The 20,931-nt window shown below is 43.0% G+C and overlaps 1 protein-coding gene across 24 annotated transcripts in view; it reads right to left on the bottom strand.

The window, feature by feature from the left end:
- Positions 1 to 20,931, bottom strand: part of CLASP2 (cytoplasmic linker associated protein 2) — a 122,304-nt gene that overhangs the window by 83,800 nt on the left and 17,573 nt on the right. For 23 of the 24 annotated variants that reach the window (XM_081930981.1, XM_081931009.1, XM_081931003.1 and 20 more), the window contains exon 7: positions 9,591 to 9,661. In XM_081930981.1, the coding sequence (XP_081787107.1) occupies positions 9,591 to 9,661 (71 nt within the window). Of the gene's footprint in view, positions 1 to 5,849; positions 6,259 to 9,590; positions 9,662 to 20,931 lie in introns of those variants that run through there. The other variant, XM_081930998.1, reaches the window with a different exon arrangement.

Raw genomic sequence — 20,931 nt, 5'->3', positions numbered from 1 at the left:
CCAATTACAAGGGGGAACCACAAGAACAGGGAACTAAGGGGTGGACATAGACCTGACTCTAGCAAATAGGAGTATCCTAAGTGGAATTCCCACTGGTGGAGGGGAAGACAAATTTTGAGGATTCCCCCCCCCTACTACAAGCCCCAGGGGTACTTTGTGCAGTGCTTGAGGGTTGGGGGATACTCCTAAGCAGCATGGGTGTGGGGCCTGAAGGAGGAAGGCACAATCCACAGGCAAGATCCCTGAACTGGATCAAAAACCTGCTGCATATTCAAGGAACATTTATGTCAGTGGAAGTCAGAAGATGAAGTTTGCATCAAACCCTAGGTCTCTAGTTTTGTTGGCTTTTTTTTTTAAGGTGGGGGAATCTGGCCTCCTCCCAAGTAAAATTCTCTACCCTGCCCTCACTCGGAACAAAGACACAAAGAGCCCTGATGGAAATGCAAATTTCCTTCTCCTCCCCCTCCCCCCTTCAAATTAATCACTTGATAAGTAGAGAAGGGAGAATTAACTACTTCTCACTGCCTGTGAGTATTTGCTTCTGCAGGAGTGTGAGAGTGTGTGAGGCGCATAGCTTCTTTTGGCCCACCCAACATGCTGCCCCAAAGAGTTTGCCATGGATCACATCCACCAAGTTTAGCCACCCCAATTTTAAGGAACGCATCTAAGGGAAAAAAAACAATGGGCGTGCTTTTTCACAAATTACCTGGCTTCGTAAAACGACATCTAGAAATCTTGAGTGACAAATCACCACCTTGCAGCAACCTTATTGATTCATCAGCCATTGCCTCTAAAACTATGTTTTATTGCATTTCAGCCTTGTATTAAAGCACAAGTCTGTTAGCCACAAGTGTTGAGGAACTATACATCTGCATATGTACTGTATGTGTGTGGGTGCCTATCCCTCCTCCATACTCAAGCCCTCTCCTCCATAGCAAGAATAGAAATGCAGCACACTGCTACATAAGGGTCAGGGCACTCTGTGCCTCCACTGCAAGCCCCCAGCAGGCGATATTTTTTAAAAAGATAATTTACCGGCTAATTAGTTATGGGCTTAGTTACAAAGCTACTGCTATATTAAATTATTGGTTTGACTTGATGCTGGTTGTCAACTTCCCAACAATCATTTATTGAAATCGTCAGCCAGAAAAGTTGTAAAAGAAGCTTAAAGGTAAAAGGACCTTGACCATTAGGTCCAGTCACGGATGACTCTGGGGTTGCCGTGCTCATCTCGCTTTATTGGGCGAGGGAGCTTGCATACAGCTTCTGGGTGATGTGGCCAGCATGACTAAGCTGCTTCTGGCAAACCAGAGCAGTGCACAGAAATGCCGTTTACCTTCCTGCCGGAGCGGTACCTATTTATCTACTTGCACTTTGACGTGCTTTTGAACTGCTAGGTTGGCAGGAGCAGGGACTGAGCAATGGTAGCTCACCTAGTTGCGGGGATTTGAACCGCTGACCTTCTGATCGGCAAGCCCTAGGCTCTGTGGTTCAACCCAGGGTGCCATCCACGTCCCTTCCATACACACACAAAAAGCTTACAAACCAATAAAAATAACACAATACTTTCTGGCAATCATCAATCTTGCAGTCAGATAGCTCAGTCAGTAGAGCATGAGACTCTTAATCTCAGGGTTGTGAGTTCAATCGCCACATTGGGTGAAAGATTCCTGCACTGCAGGGGGTCGGACTAGATCAGGGCTTGGCAATGTGCAGCCCTTGGGCCAGATGCGGCCCACAAGGACAGTTTTACCGGCCCACAAGTTGCCCTCGAACGAGTCCCCCACGCGCTGTGACTCGCTGAGCAGCACTGGAAATTACGTCTGCGCATGTCCGCGGCGCTGGAAATAGCGTCTGGGCATGCGCAGAAGCGATTCCCAGCGCCGCGGACGTGTGCAGACACGATTTCCGGCGTCACACTGCGCCGGTCCCTCTTCTTTTGGAGGGGAATGGCAGGATCTTCCTTCACCCATGGAGAGGCTTTTCTGAATGTGTGTGTGTGTGCTCAACTGTGCACTGTGCATGTGTGATAGAGAGAGATGCACCTGGAGAGAAACCCAAGCTTGTGTGGCACACAGGGGGGAGCAGCATCTGGGAACAGCAACAACTGTACTCTTTAAGTCTACGTTATGTCACACCCCTCATGACGGTCATCCTGTGCCTGGTGCCCACAGCACTTTCTCAAAATTCAGAATATGCCTACTGTTCCAAAAAGGTCGGCAACCTCTGCTCAAAATGATGATCAACAAACATGGACTCTCAAGCGCCTGCCCCTTTTGTGTATAGCTTTCTTAATCACACCTGTTTTACCATTTTTAAAGTGTTTTAAGTTGTCTCAGTCCAGAAGACTATTAAAATGTAGATATTATGCAAATTAGGGAAACTAATCCAACAAAAAACATGGAAAGAAACTAATTTTAGAATATTTCAATTGACAACAACGGTGAGGACAGCTTCATGTATTCTATGATTAAATGCCTAAAAGTCTATAAATTCAGTTTAAAATGGAACTCTTTTGTCTGCAATACAAGTTCAACAAATTTGAGTTGAACTTTAAATTACACTCTAAATTACTGGTTGAGACTATCTTTCTACCCGAGTGGCCTTGCTCCCCTGACTATTAAGGACAATTTCAAATTGACATGGAAACGAGCAGTGAAAAATATAATAACTACTCTAGGCTTTAACCCACAGATTTTACTTGACATTGGGTATGAACAAGCTAAAAAAAAAAACATTAAACAGCACGAGGAAGACACAGAACATCAAGTAGACCTAGCCAGGTCCCCAAAATTTCTAATCAGGGAAACCAGTAGATACCTCAACTCCCAAATGCCATATATAACCAACCTTGAAATCTTAAAACAGCGAAGGGCTTTCACTCTGGCCCATTGTCAGACCCTCCCCATAGCCATTCAGAAAGGCCGTTATAGGAAGACGCCATACGAGAAGAGGAAATGCCCATGTGGTTCTGGGCAGCAGGAAACAACGGAACATGCCTTTTCCCATTGCCAGTACTATCTAGACATAAGAGCCAGGTTTATCCTGCCTATCCTGCACAAATTCCCAGGACGCACAGAACAACTCAACATCTCCCTACTACTCCAGGATGAAAACCCAGATGTTACATACTCAGTTGCTAGATTTTGCGCTTCCATGATGGATATTCGCGGAAGGATGGTTTGTGCTGCAAACCAGTCCTAAACTGAAGGCCCATATTGCAAGACAGTTATTCCCCCAGGCTCCACCCCTTATAGTTGTTTTAACTGCGTGTCTTTTAGTCCTTACCTGTTTTAATTATCTGTTCTTATTAATCAATTATCTGTGTTTAATCTTGTACTCTATTCACATGTTTTATCCTATGCTTGTTTCTTTGTTCTTATTTTCCTTAACAATTACCTGTTTAAATCCTAACTGTTATTTTATTCAAATGTTTCTCTTATGCTGGTCTGTGACTGTAATAAAGTTTCTTCATTCATTCATTCATTCATTCATTCAATTTGTTGTTTGTACAAAATGGATTCCCCCCCTCCGTTAAATGCACTTGCATTTATTACCATTAAACACTACATGTGCCTGTTTTCTAATGAATAACTTCATTTAAAATTTTCCTCATCAGGAATTAACTTGTCTAAGCCTTCTCAACAAATCTGGATTGAATGTACTTTTTAAAATAGTCTTTCAAGTTTGACATTATACTGGCAAAAGCCAAGGAAGAATCTTATTAACGTACTTACTTTTAACAAAATAGCAACACACTGAAAAATCATTGAATTAAAATAGTATGATCTTGGGCCTACATGATAGTAGTACGCAGCAATTATGTTAGATACAGACTGAGAGCCTTAATCTGGTTAACAAGGGATATAACTTTATCCTCTTCAAGGAGCACCTTACACACAAAAAGTCTACTGCCCAGAACTGTTGTCTGCCAGCTTCACACAGCACCAACGTAATATGATTTGAAGGTATCTGAATATTTCTAACAAACACTCGTACATTTTCAAGCAGAAAAAGAAATGCATTGCTCTGGAACCTTCCAAAATAATTTGAGGGAACAAATTTCAAAGAAAAGCTTCAGAGTTCCATCTATAGAATCACCTATGCTTCCACCTCTCATAATGGAAAATTAAGGTTCAAATTCAGTGCTTTTAAACAGAAAAACTGTTAAGAACAGAAACAATTTCCCATATATCTGAATTATTGGTACGCTTAAGGTAAGGTTCAGTCAGACGCAAGTCTTCATTCATTCTGCTAGCAAACGTAGAAATTCTAAAAGTCACATTTTAAAAGGGATCCAAATTGCCTGCAAGTGGAACACTTTGGCTTGTGCATGGAGGTCTCCAGATTTCTCCCACTAGCTGCAGGCCCTTTGCACATCTCATGCCTTTCCAGAGGGTCCCTCAACAAGCAGAAATAGCTTGGGGTCATACCTGATTGCACCAAGGAGACAGAAAAATCCTGTTGCCTGAGTGAAACTTTGCTTTTGTCTCTTTGCAACCAAGTCAATATATCCAGGTAACTAAATCATCTACAAACTAGATTATCTACAACATACAGTATTATTTTTGATCGTATTTTCTTTCTCATGACATTGTTCAACTTTGTTATCAAGAGCGAATATCCCCTAGATGTGGTGAATGGTGGATTTAAGCAAGAAAAAGCTGCTAGATCATCCTACACAATCCTAATTGGATCTGACATTTTATGCAAAGCTTCTCTATACCAGTGTCAGTTGACTTTCAGAACAATGCTATTTTTTAGTACTTCTGCTAGTGATAAAAAAGGTGAGTAGACATGTGGGGGGGGGGAATCTAACAGAATTTTAGACATGTTGAAAAATCTCATTTTTGGACAATTTCAATTATGCAGACATATTTGAATTTATGAAGAAGTGGCACTTAAAACTTTTAAAGCTAACCATTTCCAAAGTTTGTCTAACTACACATATCAATGGTACAGGATTATGCAAACATCTTAAGGACGACAAAATACTCAGTCTAAGCTATTGTCTAATTTCCAATAGATTAGAACACAGACATCAGAGGAATCCACTGTAGAAGAATGCCTTATTTTACACCTAGATATGTATGGCTATTATCTATAAGTAATTACATCTTTCTTTTTAGCATTCTTTTAGTTTCCTAACTCCTGCTGAAAGATATACCTTGAATAAATTATCTGAGCTGCTATTACTAAATATAAACTCCAAGACAAAGTCAGTGCCCCAGACATTAATTTGCTGCCCCATATATTATCAAGTTCTATAAAGGTCAAATAACCCTGTAAGGTGTTATTTTAGGAGCATTTGTGCAAATCATAAAGTATCTCCAAAAGAAAACATGCAGAAGAACCCTAGTATGATTAGTTACAATGCCATCTTTAAAAAGTAAAAAATTACAAATACACAATTCTAAAACAAAAAATTAGCATTATGGCTCTTCAATCTTCTAGGCAGATTGTTCAAGGATGGTAGCAATGGCAAGCTCATGTATGACATCAATCTGACAGATGTTAAGACTTAAGTATCTTTAATACAGAGAAAGGTTTAAAAAACATAACCCTGCATTTTCTTCAAATAATGACTTTGTACAGCAAAGTATATACACTTTCTCACTGCTGATACAGAGAGGGCATGTCCTCCTCACAGACACATAAAACCATTGGATATAGGGCTGGCAGACAATTCTATTGTTGCTTTAAGCAAATTTAAATTTCAGATCTCTAAAAGCTATACAGGAAATGAATCTTGGTGTAACACAAATATGGGCTTAACATAGCAAGGTTGTTTCAACATTCAAACACACACAAGCTAAGTCTAATTGACAACAAAACAAGGCTGTACTCACCATCCCCAACAGCCATTACACAGTTGCAATGCTACCAGGAGCTTTTTCCAAGGATACAACTTCAATCTGAGTGACTATAAGTGCCTGCGCCACTCTCAATCCAGTGCAGCGTGAAGACGACAGAGCACTGTGTGACCCAGTCAGATCTGCAGTTCTCTACTGCAACCAGCAACAGCTGCTACACCACTTCAAAATAAAGGTCCTGCTTCTTGCAGGAAGCTCCTTCTATCCATTATAACCAGCCTCTCTCCTGCTTAAACCTAATAACACACTTGCCGGTACAGGAGGAAAAAAAATCCTTCCCTAGCCGTCTGCCTTTTTCTTTAAAGGTATTGCTCACATGCAATGAAGGTTATTCGACAGGGACTTTTAATGCAGTCATCAAAACACAAGGCATGCGTCCAGTAATCATTTTCTGCTTCCATCCCCTAAGGATTCATGTGTAATCAGCAATGAGCACATGACCAAATGATTATCTGATTTGCATAGCTATGAACAGAAGATGTGTCATATTCTTCTTTGGCCTTTATTTTTTTGCTGCCTTCTCAATTTCTCATTGTGTTCAGCCATCACTGGTTGCTGTAAACAAATCACGTCAAAGGCAGACCTTCAAAGGCTTTTCTATTCAAAGAAAGACGTGCCACTTAATGAAGATTGCTCCTGGTAAAGACAGTGACAAAACCCAAGCTAGCCACATTATCCCAGGCAAAAAGACAGTGTACTTCATGTCTGAGCCACACACAAGAGTCAAGGCAAGCACTTCTCAAAAGGAATTTTTAAAACTGACAAAGCAATATGGTAACACATAGATTAGCAAAGTATAGATTAGCAAATTCATTTCAGTGAAACGGTTTGCTGTTGCAAGGAAATCCTTGCAACAGCAAACGGTTTTACTGAAATGAATTTTTAAACCAAATATTCACACACAGAAATGTTTCTGTTCTCCCCCTTTAAACTGGAAAGGGCTATAGATCGTTTAACTATGAACAGTAGAGACAGACTGCTGGAATTTGAATAGTGTGTCATCGTGGTTAGAGTATTGGACTAGGACCACAGAGACTCATATTTAAATCCCTGCTTAGCCAGAAAGCTAACTGGATGGACTTCTAGAGTACTGTGAGTCCTGGAAGACCTGCTCCCTGTTTCGCAGGTCTTTCCCACCTGACCTGGGAGGGCGAGCCCTGACTGAACCCAGCTTTTAGTTTTTAGGGGGTTTGTTGTCGTTTTTTTTGGGTTTTTTTGGATAAAAAATTCAAAACAGGAAAGTGCAAATATAGTGAACATGCTGGATGAAAGACCCTCCCAAACCTATTTTTGACGTGCAATGTTTTAAAGCACTGAACTGCAATTAGTTTCCTACTGTGTAAATAAGGTTGAACACATCAGCCCATGCATTTACAGCTAAAAGGAGTGTAATATCTAGAACCAGTAAAAGTATTAATCCCAAACAACGACCTTAGTTCCCCGATTACGATTTGGAAATTTGTATTTGTGTATATTATTCATAGTGTAATGACTGTAATGAAGTAACATAATTTACAAACTGCGAGTCGCCGCCGCCCCCCCCTGTGACATTTGCATGGTAACCATCTCAAATGGAGAAAAGATGTTGAGCAATGAAAAATGTATTAGACCCAAACAAGTGAGAAATATATGTGGTTCAAACGCACATGTACTTTGTGTCATTTGTTTGAAATGATGCAACCCTAAACACCACTTTAACCTTATGTTTCAAGTCTCTGGCAAAGAAAGTTTCATGTATGCCTTCCCCCTCCATTTATAAAATGGGCCATTCTGAGAACAGATAAGCTGTTGCATTTGGATGACTGCAAAACCCATTTCAGAGCGCTCTGGTGTTTCTTGCTATTGTGAAAAAGGTACAAACGCTGAAAACTTCAGCCATTTAAAATATAATGTAGGGATCCTCTTAAATCCTGTAGAAGAAACAGCATTTACAGAACTCAGCCTCCCAGAAAAGGAATTCAATGGGCTCTGCTGCTGACTGCAATATCTGTTTCCATGGAAATGGTTGCTCATTTGCTAATAAATAGGGGAAGCTTAGCACACCTCTTGTTTGCAATGCCACATGAGAGAGACAGCTGATAGCAGTCTTAAGACCTGGGAGTAGCTGACAGCCACATCAGAAGTGTTATGCAGCACAAATGCCACACAACATAGAGATCTAGATATTGAAGGTATTTTTATAGGTTAGATACCTGCGTAGACTTGCAACTGAAATACCATTTTGTACCTACTGTGTGGTTATGTAAGATGAAGAGAAAAAGAAAAGAAACCACAACAGTAACTGCGCTTCCCCACGCCATAAGGCTATGGTTTAGCCACCATAGAAAAAACATTATTAGAATGATACCCACAGACTGAAGGCAGTCGGGAGTCAAAATAAAGACTTTAACCTTATCTGCAAAAATATTTGTTTGTAAGAATGGTTTACATACATAATTGGAATAACGGCAGAGAAGCTTGCTCGCAGAAGATAAAAGGGGAGATTTTATGAACGGGGTGTGCTAGGAATGTAAAAATCCCTGTTCAAAAAAGCCATCACTGAATCTCATGCAGATATTCTCAACAGGGTGTGAAGTAAGAATAATTTCTTAGAGGCAAAGAGTTAATTCGGGGATATGGAACTTATGGCCCTCTAGATGCTGTTGAACTCCAAATCTATCATCCCCAGCTAGCATGGCCACTTGCCAGAGATAATGGGAATCTTAGCTCAACAATATCCAGAGGGCCATGGGCTCACCAGTCCTGATTTAAGTGAACAGTGTATGGTAATGCAATCAAAAATAGCTAAAGAAGTACATCTTTACTGGAAGGGTTGGAAACACAAGCAATAAGCAGTAGGAATACATCTCGCACATGAATGACTGCAATATAAATACTGAAAGCAAGTGAAAAGTCTCTCAGTCCACAAGTGAAACGCTAGAATGAAAATGAATGTTCAGCATGCCAAATCTGCACACTACAGACAGGAATTCAACTGCACCCATTGCGCTCCCAGGTGACCTTTTGATCTAGCAGATGCCTCTGCTAACCAAGAGGTGACTGTGGCCAATTTGCCCTTCCATACTCAGCAATTGACAGCACCATCCATGCTGTTCTGGAAGCCGCCAATTTTCAGAGAGTGCGGAAAAGAGGGAAATCACAAAAATTGCCTCTCTTCTTCAGACAGAGAAGATGTGTGTTGAAACAAAAGCCCTTCCATTAAATCAAGGGCACCAGTTGGGATTCTACACTAAGTAAACCATGAAAAACTCATAAAGAAATGCATATTGTATATTCCTAGACAAACTGATCAATATCTAATAAACAACTAAGTAACAAGAGACCAACAAAGACAACAAAATCTAACAACTCTCAAAAGAAGCCAGAGGCTGAGAGCAAACAGGGACAGACAACTGTTTTCCAATACAGTTTCCTAAACCCAGACCTAGGTCACATTTGCTTCCCATACTGCTTTAACAGTTCCAAGGTGCGCATGTTAAACAGTGCCAATACTTTCTTCTCAAAATTGCATAGTACTAACTAGTTAGATGCTATAAAACAAACATTAATACCATACATTTGCAAAACCTAAATCCATATCTAACTTTTGCCGTATTTAACTAAGCCTAACCTTAGTTGCAGAAATGCTAAAGACAACTCATACATGTCAAGCAGCTTAAAATACTCTAAATTCAACTTTTTATATATCCATGTCAACATACACTATTGGATACTCACCACTGAAGTTGCTTGAAATCATATTGCCACCGTTTTTCACTTCATCAAATTTCATAAATATTGTTTGTAACCTAAGAATATGAACAAATATATATAAATAAAAACACACATATCATTCCTTTTTCAAATCAAACATTCTAAATTACAATTTTAACAAATCCTGATTTTTTCTAGGACTCAAATCCCAGTTTCTAGAAAACCCATTGATGTCACAAATACAAATCATCAAGCTAAGGTGGTGATCACAATTCAATTATGTTTCAGTCATGTTCTAGTGTGTATTTTATTAAGACTACAGCAGGAAGAGAAACCATATTTAAATGCAATTTTGCAGTCAACATGCATCAGTCAGGCACACAACCCCTTTCTCCCTACCATGGTCAGAATCTCTCTTCACAATTAACTGCAAAACATACTCACATCTATTTAGAGTTCACCCATCTATTTCTTGGTTTCTGTTAGAGTTATTTTCCCTTTGGTTCTGTCCAATATTCTTTTTCTCCTGCTAGTTTGTCTCATTCTTCTACATATCCAAGCCATTTTAGCCTCTGTGTCCTATTTTCAGCAACTAATGTTGGCTGGTTTCCTGGTGCTTGCTGTTCCTAGAGCTTTCTAATCCTCCAGATGTTAGATTTGCTAATTCTTTTTACGTAGCCCATAATCCATTACCCTGTTGTATTATTTAAGATCCATAACCCAACTTTCAGAGTTACACATCCTCTGCAAGTCCTATTATAAATTTTAAATTTCAAATTGTACAAAGGAATGCTCAAAAATATGGTGCAAATGATACTCACTCTGTATCAGTAGTTAAGTGGCACCACATCAAAGTATTATATCTGAAATCAGTTCGCTTGGAAATATAATTATTGTGTGAACTGATCACAACCCTACTGGAAATAGCCAGACTTCTATGGCTACAGTGCTTGCATTCCTTGAAACCCTCATTTCAGTTTGAATCTCTCAAAGCGATGATTAACTTCAAAAACAAACAAACAAACAAAAAACAACAGCAAGAGTAACAAACATGCGATTGGTAAGTGTTCAACATTACTGCTTCTTGAAAATTCCTCAAAAAAGGAGAAAGGAAAGTATTTACATTTTTAAGAAGTCAGTTTTCTGACCGCACAGACAAATGGAGTCTCGCAAGAGCAGGTGCTTCAAACCTTGGGGAAGTACTTATAGCAAAAAAGTTGGGAGGCAATGTGGTTTTTATTCTTATTTTTAAAACTCAAATGACCAGAGCACTGTTAGGGCAATTGAGAAGCCTATCTTCCATCTTGCAGACTGCCATTCAAGAGCACTTTGTGTGTCTATTTAAAGATGAGTTGTTTACCTGTAACCAATGTTCTTTGTGCTGACACACACATAGGGGTTTTTTTGCATTTCTGTGGATGAACTCTACAAAAGTTCTAGAGCAGGAATGAGGACTCTCTGGCCCTTCAAATGTTGCTGAACTACAGCTCACATCAGCTCTAGAAAGAATGGGCTTGCAACGTCTGGAGGTTCAAAGGTTCCCTGTGCCAGTTCTAGAGTGTTAGTCTGAAAATGGAAAGGAAAGCTGTGATACCCTCTTGGAGAGGAAGGAGTCTACCTTCTCGAGGTGGCACCATGTGAGGCAGAAATTTGAAGGGGTGTGTTACTGAATTTTGTTGCATAGCTGAAGAGAGAGCTATTGCTGGTAATGGAGTCCTATGCATCTATGTGGAAGGGCGCAAAAATATGAGAATACAATGGGTGAATTAAAGATCGTATCAAGCAGTACAATGTTCTCACCTAAGGGGCTCGTATCTTAGGAATGGTTGGAAAGAAAGTACTTTATGTGGTATGATGTTTCCTTGTGAAACAATGATCCAAAGGAGATCTCAATGTTTAATGATGTCAAGTCTATCTAAACAGTTAATCATAGTGGTGTTGTGGTCTAAACCACAGAGCCTAGGGCTTGCCAATCAGAAGGTCGGCAGTTCAAATCCCCGCAACGGGGTGAGCTCCCATTGCTCAGTCCCTGCTCCTGCCAACCTAGCATTTTGAAAGCACACCAAAAAGTGCAAGTAGATAAATAGGTACCGCTCCGGCGGGAAGGTAAATGGCATTTCCATGCGCTGCTCTGGTTCGCCAGAAGCGGCTTAGTCATGCTGGCCACATGACCCAGAAGCTGTACACCAGTTCCCTCGGCCAGTAAAATGAGATAAGCGCCGCAACTACAGAGTCGTCCGCGACTGGACGTAATGCTCAGGGGTCCCTTTACCTTTAAAATAGAATGGGGCATAAACCCCAAACTATAGTCTTTGCTTTGTGAAATCTTACCACTGAAAGGGAAGTTTTCTGTCCCTGTGTTAGTTTTCTGAGTGAAGATCTCATTAATTGTTGGATCTTTAGGTGGTGTCTGGATGCGTGGAACTCATCTGTTATTTGACTAGCCAATTTCTCTATCTTTCTGTAACTGATTCAGAACCTGCTTTTCATGAGGCACTCTTCACAGAGCACTATTATAAAATATACATCAAAGCACAAATAAATTATGTTTTAACACATCTCTCTCACATTACTGCTAAAATCCAGCACCAAACCAGCCCAAGGCAACTTAAACATACAAAACCAGACCATAACACAATTTGTCCAAACAATTTATAATGAACCACTGAAGGCTGTAATGAAAAAGTGGACCTTCAAAGTCCATCTGGAGTATTGAGAGATAGGGCTTGCTTGATCTCATGTGGGACTGAATTCTACTACTGTGGGGCCACTGCGAAGAAGACCCTGTTCTGTGTTACCACCAGCCCAATTGTATCCACAGGTGGGCACATAAGCAGGGCCTCTGAGAAACATCTTCAAGGATTGGACTGGCAGGTTGACCTGGGTGCAGGGAATCTTTTAAGCAACCTAGTTATAAACCATTTACCACATCTTTGGAAACATATCACTAACCAGGAAAACTGGTATAATTTGGTGTAATATGCTCCAACTGCCTCTCCCCTACCAGTAGCTGGACAGCTGCATTTCTACCAGTTCAAGTTTCTGAAAGACGCACTTCCAACATTTAAAGGCAACACTATGAATAGAACATTACAGTAGTTCAGCCTGAACGCTACAGATGCATGAATAGCCATAGATAACTGTGATGGGACGATGAGCTGCTTGTGCGTAAAATGCAAGTCCCTCAGAGTTTGATCAGGTTTTCAAACCTCTGCCTGTGACGGAGCCCCTCCAGCATGGCTGCGTCAATCACTAGTAGAATCCGAAAGTGGCTGCTTTCGGAATCTTTTCCAACATAAAAGCTCTTTAACGGAAACACGTCGTCTGGCCTCTCGGCGTGACAGTTTCCGGCGAGGTGTGGGTGTCCCTATAGGAGGTCCTGAGACCTCCCCACTGTTTTCGCTGGAAGTGTCTCTGAGCCATCCCTCCGACTCACTTTCCCTTGGAGTTCTTGCTCGCCCTCTACTGGTTCCCTCTTCCGCTGCTACTCCTCTCTCAACCTCAGTGAGCCTTTGCGCCCCCGGCGCTTTAGATGGCAGTTCCCTGACATCCACCTCCCCTCCAGGGCCCCCTTCACCCCCTCCCGTCTCCTCCCCTACTGGCGGTGAGGAGGTAAAACCCCTGAAAGAACCCCCCTCATCTTCCGACGTCGCGAACACTTCCCTCCACTTGTTGCTGTTCCTACTCTCTCGGTAATCTTCGTCATCGGAGTCCACTCCCTCTTCCAACTCCGACTCCGCGAACCCTTCCATTTCCTCTTCCTCATCGGTGGTGCCGAAATACTCCCTCCTAAACCTTGCTATCGGCTGAGGTTTCCTCGGGAACCTTTGGTGGAACGTTTCTGTTAAAACCTCGTCATTGACTTCCTCTGCACTTACCCAGGTGTTTTCTGACTCCGGTTCCCCTTCCCACGCCACCAAATACTCCACCTGATTTCCCTTCCACCTGGAATCGAGGATTTCCGCTACATGGTTGCGGCGTTCCCTCTCTTCCAAGGCTGGTCCCCTGACGTACTCCCCTTCACATCCCCCCCTGTATGGTGACAGTAACGACCTGTGGAACACTGGGTGCAATTTCATGTGGTTGGGTAATCGGAGTTTGAAAGCTACCGGGTTGACCTGCTGAATGACCTCAAAGGGTCCCAATCTTCTGGGCCTCAATTTCTTACAACCCCCTTTGAACGGCAACCCTTGGGTTGACAACCACACTTGATCCCCCACCCTTATGGTTTCACCTTCCCTTCTGTTCTTGTCTGCCTGCTTCTTATATTGTGCCTTAGCCCTTTCTAAGTTGAGCTGGAGCTGATGATGGATCGCTTCCATCTCTTCTACAAAATGTTCAGCCGCTGGGACGCTCCATCTCTCCCCTCCTTCCCCTGGAAATGCCCTGGGGTGACACCCGTAATTAGCCAAAAAGGGACTCATCCCTGTGGACACATTCTCCGCATTATTGTAGGCAAATTCTGCCAACGCCAACTTTTCGACCCAATCGTTCTCTCTGTCATTGACATAACACCTCAGATATTGTTGAAGAATGCCATTTGCTCTTTCCGCCTGCCCGTTGGTTTCAGGGTGCCGGGCAGTTGAAAAATTGACTTCCACGTGCAGCAAGCTCATGAGCTTCCTCCAGAACCTGGAAGTAAATTGTTTGCCGCGATCTGAGATCACCCTCAAGGGAGCCCCGTGCAACCTAAAGATGTGTTCTACAAACAACTTCGCTGTTTCTTCCGCTGTGACTGCATGTGAGCATGCTACAAAGTGGCACATCTTAGTTAACAGGTCTACTACTACCATGATGGCTGTTTTCCCCTTGGACTTTGGCAGATCCGTCATAAAATCTATTGATATCGCTTCCCAAGGCCGTTCTGGTGTGGGTAATGGTTCTAATAACCCTGCCGGCGCCCTTCTTTCCCCTTTGGCTCGCTGACATTGGTCACACCCTCTTACATACTCCCTTACATCTTCCCTCACCTTAGGCCACCAAAATTCCCTGGTAACCAACCACATGGTCTTGTGTTGTCCAAAATGTCCCGCCGTGGGGCTATCATGCAACTGCTTGAGTACTCTCCCCCTCAATTCACCTTCGGGTATATACAGTGCCCCTTTGTAATACAATGCCCCATTTCTTTCCTCAAAACCTCCGGGACTCTCGCCCTCCCCCCTGAGACCTCTGAGCTTATCCTGGGCATATTCATCATTTTCCGTTTCCTCTACCAGTTCTCGTTGCCCCACCAGCGCCGCCCCACACACCCAGCGGTCCTCAGGGATGACATGTCTCTCTTCGATCACCCCCTCCCCTTCCCAATACTCTGGTTTGCGTGAGAGCGCGTCCGCCCTGACGTTTTCTGGGCCTGGCACATAACAAATTTCAAAGTTGAATTTGGAGAATTCCTGTGCCCATCTCACTTGTCGTTGGTTGAGCACTCGAGCTGTTCTCCAATACTCTAAATTCTTGTGGTCGGTGCACACTTGCACCTTGTGTTGTGCCCCAATTAATAAATGTCTCCACCTCCGGAATGCTTCGTGAATGGCAAGTAGTTCCCTGTCATACACCGTGTAATTCCTCTCGGATTTATTCAGCTTCCGCGAGAAGAAGGCACACGGTCTCCACTCCGACGCACTCCTCCCCGGTTGAAGAAGGACCGCCCCTACCGCCCGGTCGGATGCATCGGTTTCCACTCTCATGGGTTTTCGTAAATCCACATGCAGAAGTTGTTCTTCCGAGGCGAAAGCCCTTTTCAGTTCTTCAAAGGCTCGATCCGCCTCTACCGTCCAAACAAATTTCTTCTTGCTGCTGAGGCAGTCGGTGATGGGCGCCGTCAAGTGGGCAAAGTTCTTGATGAACTTCCGATAAAAGTTCCCAAACCCCAAGAATCTTTGCACGTCCTTCTTGGTCTTCGGTGTCTTCCATTCCAGTACCGCTTGGACCTTGCCTGGATCCATGGCCAATCCCTTGTCTGACAAGCGGTACCCCAGGAATTCCACCTCCTTGGTATGAAACTGGCACTTCTCCAGTTTCACCCACAGCTGGTTGGCTTGCAGCCTGCCCAACACTTCTCGAACGTCCCTCACATGCTGTTCCTCATCTTCCGAATACACCAACACGTCGTCTAAAAAGGCCACACAATTCTTGTAGAGCAAAGGTCCCAGAACGTGGTTTATAAAAGCTTGAAAACACGCGGAGCCCCCTTGTAGACCGAAGGGCATAACGAGGTATTCAAAGGCTCCCAAAGGGGTAAACATGGTGGTCTTCCATTCATCTCCCTTCCTTATGCGTATCAGATTGTACGCCCCCCGCAGGTCCAGCTTTGTAAAAATCTTTCCCTTCCTTACTCTGGTCAAAATGTCATCAATTCGGGGCATAGGGAAAGCCAGGGGTTCCGACACTGCATTGAGGGCCCTAAAGTCACACACCAGTCTCGGTTTGTCTGTGTTCTTTTTGTCCACAAAAAACACTGGGCTGCCCCCCACCGCTCGGGACTCTCTGATGAAACCTCGCTTCAGGTTTTTGTCAATGAACTCCCTCAGCTCCTGCATCTCCCTGTCTGACATGGCATACAGCTTGCCTACTGGGAGTTGGGCCCCAGGGAGTAGGTTGATTTGACAGTCAAAGGGTCTATGCGGTGGCAGTTTGTCTGCTTCCTTGCTGGCAAGCCATTAACTGCCTTCGCACCACCCCCCGCTCAATATCGCTGGAAAACATCAGGTCCATGGCACGAAAAAACTTCCTCGTGTCCTTTAGGATCTCATTATTCGCTGCCATCAGGGGTCTAACCCAATCTTTCGCCCCGGATTCGAGATGGCCAATCACAAAAGCCACTCGCGATTCCTCGTCGGGGAAGTCATCAAACTGCAAGTTTAGAGCGTATTGCATCTCTGTTCTAAAGGCATGATAGTTCCTGGGATCCCCCCCGAATTTCTGCACCAATCCTGGTACCTTTCTGGCGAGCGGGGTGGTTTTCTCCTTTCCCTTTTCTGCATCCTGAGCCCTCCTCTCCTCAAGCCTCGCCGTTTGCAGCGCCAACTGGATCTCCAACGCCCTGTACCTTTCTTCCAGGCTTGGACCCCCTCCAGCTGCTCCTGCTCCTCCGGTTCCGGCTGGGTTGCTCATGATGCTTCTCCCTGCACAAGCTGGCTTTCGGTGACTTTCGGATTGCTGTGATGGGACGATGAGCTGCTTGTGCGTAAAATGCAAGTCCCTCAGCGTTTGATCAGGTTTTCAAACCTCTGCCTGTGACGGAGCCCCTCCAGCATGGCTGCGTCAATCACTAGTAGAATCCGAAAGTGGCTGCTTTCGGAATCTTTTCCAACATAAAAGCTCTTTAACGGAAACACGTCGTCTGGCCTCTCGGCGTGACAGTTTCCGGCGAGGTGTGGGTGTCCCTATAGGAGGTCCTGAGACCTCCCCACTGTTTTCGCTGGAAGTGTCTCTGAGCCATCCCTCCGACTCACTTTCCCTTGGAGTTCTTGCTCGCCCTCTACTGGTTCCCTCTTCCGCTGCTACTCCTCTCTCAACCTCAGTGAGCCTTTGCGCCCCCGGCGCTTTAGATGGCAGTTCCCTGACAATAACCAAGGCACACTCCTCCAGGTAGAGTCAAAACAGAGGAACAAGCTGAAGATGATAAAAAGAACCCTTATCTATTACTGCCATCTGAACGTTCCCATTTGGTGCTGAGTCCAGCATCACTCCTAGTTGCACTCCTAGTTATTCTTCAGGGGGAAGTGTAACCCTATCCAGAACTACTTACAAATTTCAATCCAGGGGAGTCTCTTTCCCCATACACAGCACTTGGATTAATCTTCAACTTGTGCCGTCTCAAGGCACAAATTCAGAAGTTCAACAGCCTCCCTAGGACCAGCAGATGGAAAAGACACGTGGAGAAGTCACATCTGCATACTGATGGCACGTTTGAACCTCTGGGATGGCTTACCCCAGTAGTTAATGTACATGCTGAACAGCATAGAGAATAGAATACACTTCTGAGGAATTCCACAGGCCATTGAACAACAGAAGTCTTCTAGCACCCACATTTTCCAGGAAAAACCAGAGACACCCCCCTAGGCCCAACTTACACAAGTCTAGCATACCATATTTTATGGTATCAAAACCCACAGAAAGGCCCAGCAAAACAAACGGTGTTACACTCTCGTCATAAATCATCTACCAAGGTGACCAATGCTGTTTCTGCTCCCATGTTCCCAAGCTAGATATGAAGCCGGATTAGAAATGATCCAAATATTCAACACTGCCTGGAGTTAGTTGTCCAATTACCACTAGCTCCACAAGGAAGAAATATTGGAGACTAGGCAATAGTTCTCCCAAGCCAATAGATCTAAATTTCAGGTTCTGAAACTAATAGGAAGCAGAGTATCAGGTCTTTTAAGAATGTTTCCAGAGCCTCTTTGTGTAGGAACAGAACCGTCACATGTGGGACTGTACAATTCTTCAGAAGAGTCGCATTCTCTCCTTTCCATTTGCTCTGCAAGTCCCATAACTACAGAACACAATTCTAGGTGAGTCATATGTATTATTCAATTTGGGAAGACTCAAGCCTTTTTTCTTTGACTTAGGTGTTCCCAAGACAACTTGAGAATTCACATCCTGTTCAAAGTGTACAGAAGTCTTGCGAAACTATTGAATTCCAGTGCATTATTTTGAAATCAACATAAAATACACATGGATATATCCAGATATTTACACAACAAACATGCAAAGAGGCTGCTGACACCAATGGTGTTTTTTTTTTTTAAAAAAATCCCTATAAATGCTATACAACTGGCCAGAATAATCTTGCAGTTTCATCATTTAATTCAAATTCAGTTTTGAGGTGGCTGCCTTGCTTTCCCCTTTGCTTTTAACAAGTTACTAGGAAAAAGCTAACATTAATCTAATATGCACACTTATCATTTTGAGTTTCTCCAAATGCCACCACAGTTATTTGAGTTCTACGCACACACTTCTCCCCTAAATGTCAAATTGTATTTGACAGCAACCTGTAAAACTAACGAAATGTTGACTACTAGATTATTGTAATTTACTTAGTTTTAGATTAATGTAATGCAATGCCATCCAATCACAGACAACTTACTAAGATACAATTTATCAGGCACATCCATGATTTTATGGTTATCACTATCTCTCAAGGAACACAGTATTACTTTTTACTATACATAGTACAAATATATGTCAAGACAATTACACTACAATTTGTTTCAACTACTATATTATACTATAATTACTATGGTAATAGTTTTTCACTCTTAGACAACCAGTTCACAAGTTAATTTGTTATTTAGGAATAAATGTTCCACAGTATGGCTGCTCTAACTGGTGTGAGGAGCAATAGCAGAATACGGCTAATGCTCTCATATCTGGCTTGCAACTTTTCATAGTTGGCCACTGTGGGAAATATGATGCATAGGCCTTTCATCTGATTCAGAAGGCTTCCTTTTATGTTGAAGTGATAGTTGAAGCAGCATACATGGAAGTTTATTATAATTTGCAACAGGAATGAAGGATTTCTAAGAATTTAAGTAGGAAGAAAAAACTTATTAAGATCCAACTGTGTGGGAATGGAATCCTTTTCTGTTTTTCTACTGAGAGGATGAATTCAGGCATCTTGCATAATAATCTACCAAAACCTGCAGCACTGTAAAATAGTGATGCTTCTACCTCTGTGTGTTCTTTTGTATAATACAGCATGCAAACACAAAGGTTAGTTTAATGCAGGCCTCCGCAACCTCAGCCCTCCAGATGTTTTTGGCCCACAACTCCCATGATATCTAGCTAGCAGGACCAGTGGTCAGGGATGCTGGGAATTGTAGTCTCAAAACATCTGGAGAGCCGAGGTTGACCTAATGGGTTCATATGTCAGCTCGAGGCCTTCCAAATGTTGGATGCCAACTCCCATCAGCATGGCCAACTGTCAAAGTTGGAAGCTGCCACTGAGCAACAACCGCAGGTTCCTCTCCTTCATAAAGTAAATATCTTAAGCTAAAGCAACCTGAAATAAATGCATCCTATTGTCACAGCGACCAACCAGAAGCCTATGAGAAGTCTGCAAATAAGACCTCAGCACAATAGCACATTCCCCTCCTATGGTTTCAAGCAACTAGGATTCAGAAGCAAACTGCCTCCAACCATGGAGGCACAATACATCAGTTGCGGCTAGTAGCCTTATCCTCATGTATCCTGCCCAATCCTCTTTTAACGCCATCTATGCTGGAAGCCGCCACTATCTCCCATGGGAATATACTCCATGGTTTAGCTATGTGCTTTGTGGCAAATATCTGTATCTTGCTTTTATACATAGGAGCTCAAACATGCATATGTTTTCCTCCCCTCCTTTTATGTTTGCAACAGCCCTGTGAGACAACTAAGTTAATACGTGTATATAAGCAGCATTTGCCGTCAATAGATTGTGATGGGGGGTGGTGTGCAAAGTACCCAACCAACATAAAAAGCTAAAAGGTAAAGGACCCCTGGATGTTTAAGTCCAGTCAAAGGTGACTATGGGATGAGGCGCTCAACTCGCTTTCAGGCCGAGGGAGCGGGAGTTTGTCCACAGATAACTTTCTGGGTTATGTGGCCAGCATGACTAAACCATTTCTGGCGCAAAGGAAGAGCATGAAAGAAGCCGTTTACCTTTCCGCCGTAGCAGTACCTATTTAACTACTTGCACCGGTGTGCTTTCAAACTGCTGGGTTGGCAAAAGCTGGGACAGAGAAACAGGAGCTCATCCCATCACACAGATTCAAACTGCTGACCTTCTGATCAGCAAGCCCAACATGCTCAGTGGTTTAGACCACAGCACCACCTGTGTCCCTCCAATCCACATACAGTGCACCAAGTCCAGGAAATCCTACTGGAATCCCCAGTGATAACCCATATGGAATAAGGGGAGAGGAACAGGAAACATACTGGCTTCCTAGTGAATATTCCATATTCTCAGTTTAGGAAGGGTGGACCTAAGATAATCAAATGAAGTTCTTTTCCACTGAGAAATGTTTTGGCTACAGCCACAGGTCATCACATATTTTGTCCCATAAACATTTCCCCTAGCCAAGGATATCTCAGTAGAGTGACAACCGCCAGTATATGTGAGCAAGGCACTAAATAGTGTTAGATTAATACAATTTAGACTATTCTAACAGTTTACCTTTCCCACTGCCTATTTGATTATTATTTCTAAGCTATACCAAGAAAACTTCCCATATTTGCTAGGTTTCTTGCAATTTGAGACGTTTACATTTTAACTGGGCAGCAAATAACTAAGAGGTTGTTTATGCAGTCTTTTGGCACATTATTCAATCACAAGCAGCGACCAGCACAATTCTGGTTTGCTCATACAATGTACTCTAGAAAC

Source organism: Podarcis melisellensis, assembly GCF_964234715.1.
Source record: "Podarcis melisellensis genome assembly, chromosome: 12".
Taxonomy (NCBI): domain Eukaryota; kingdom Metazoa; phylum Chordata; class Lepidosauria; order Squamata; family Lacertidae; genus Podarcis; species Podarcis melisellensis.
This window is presented reverse-complemented; position numbering and strand designations above follow the sequence as displayed.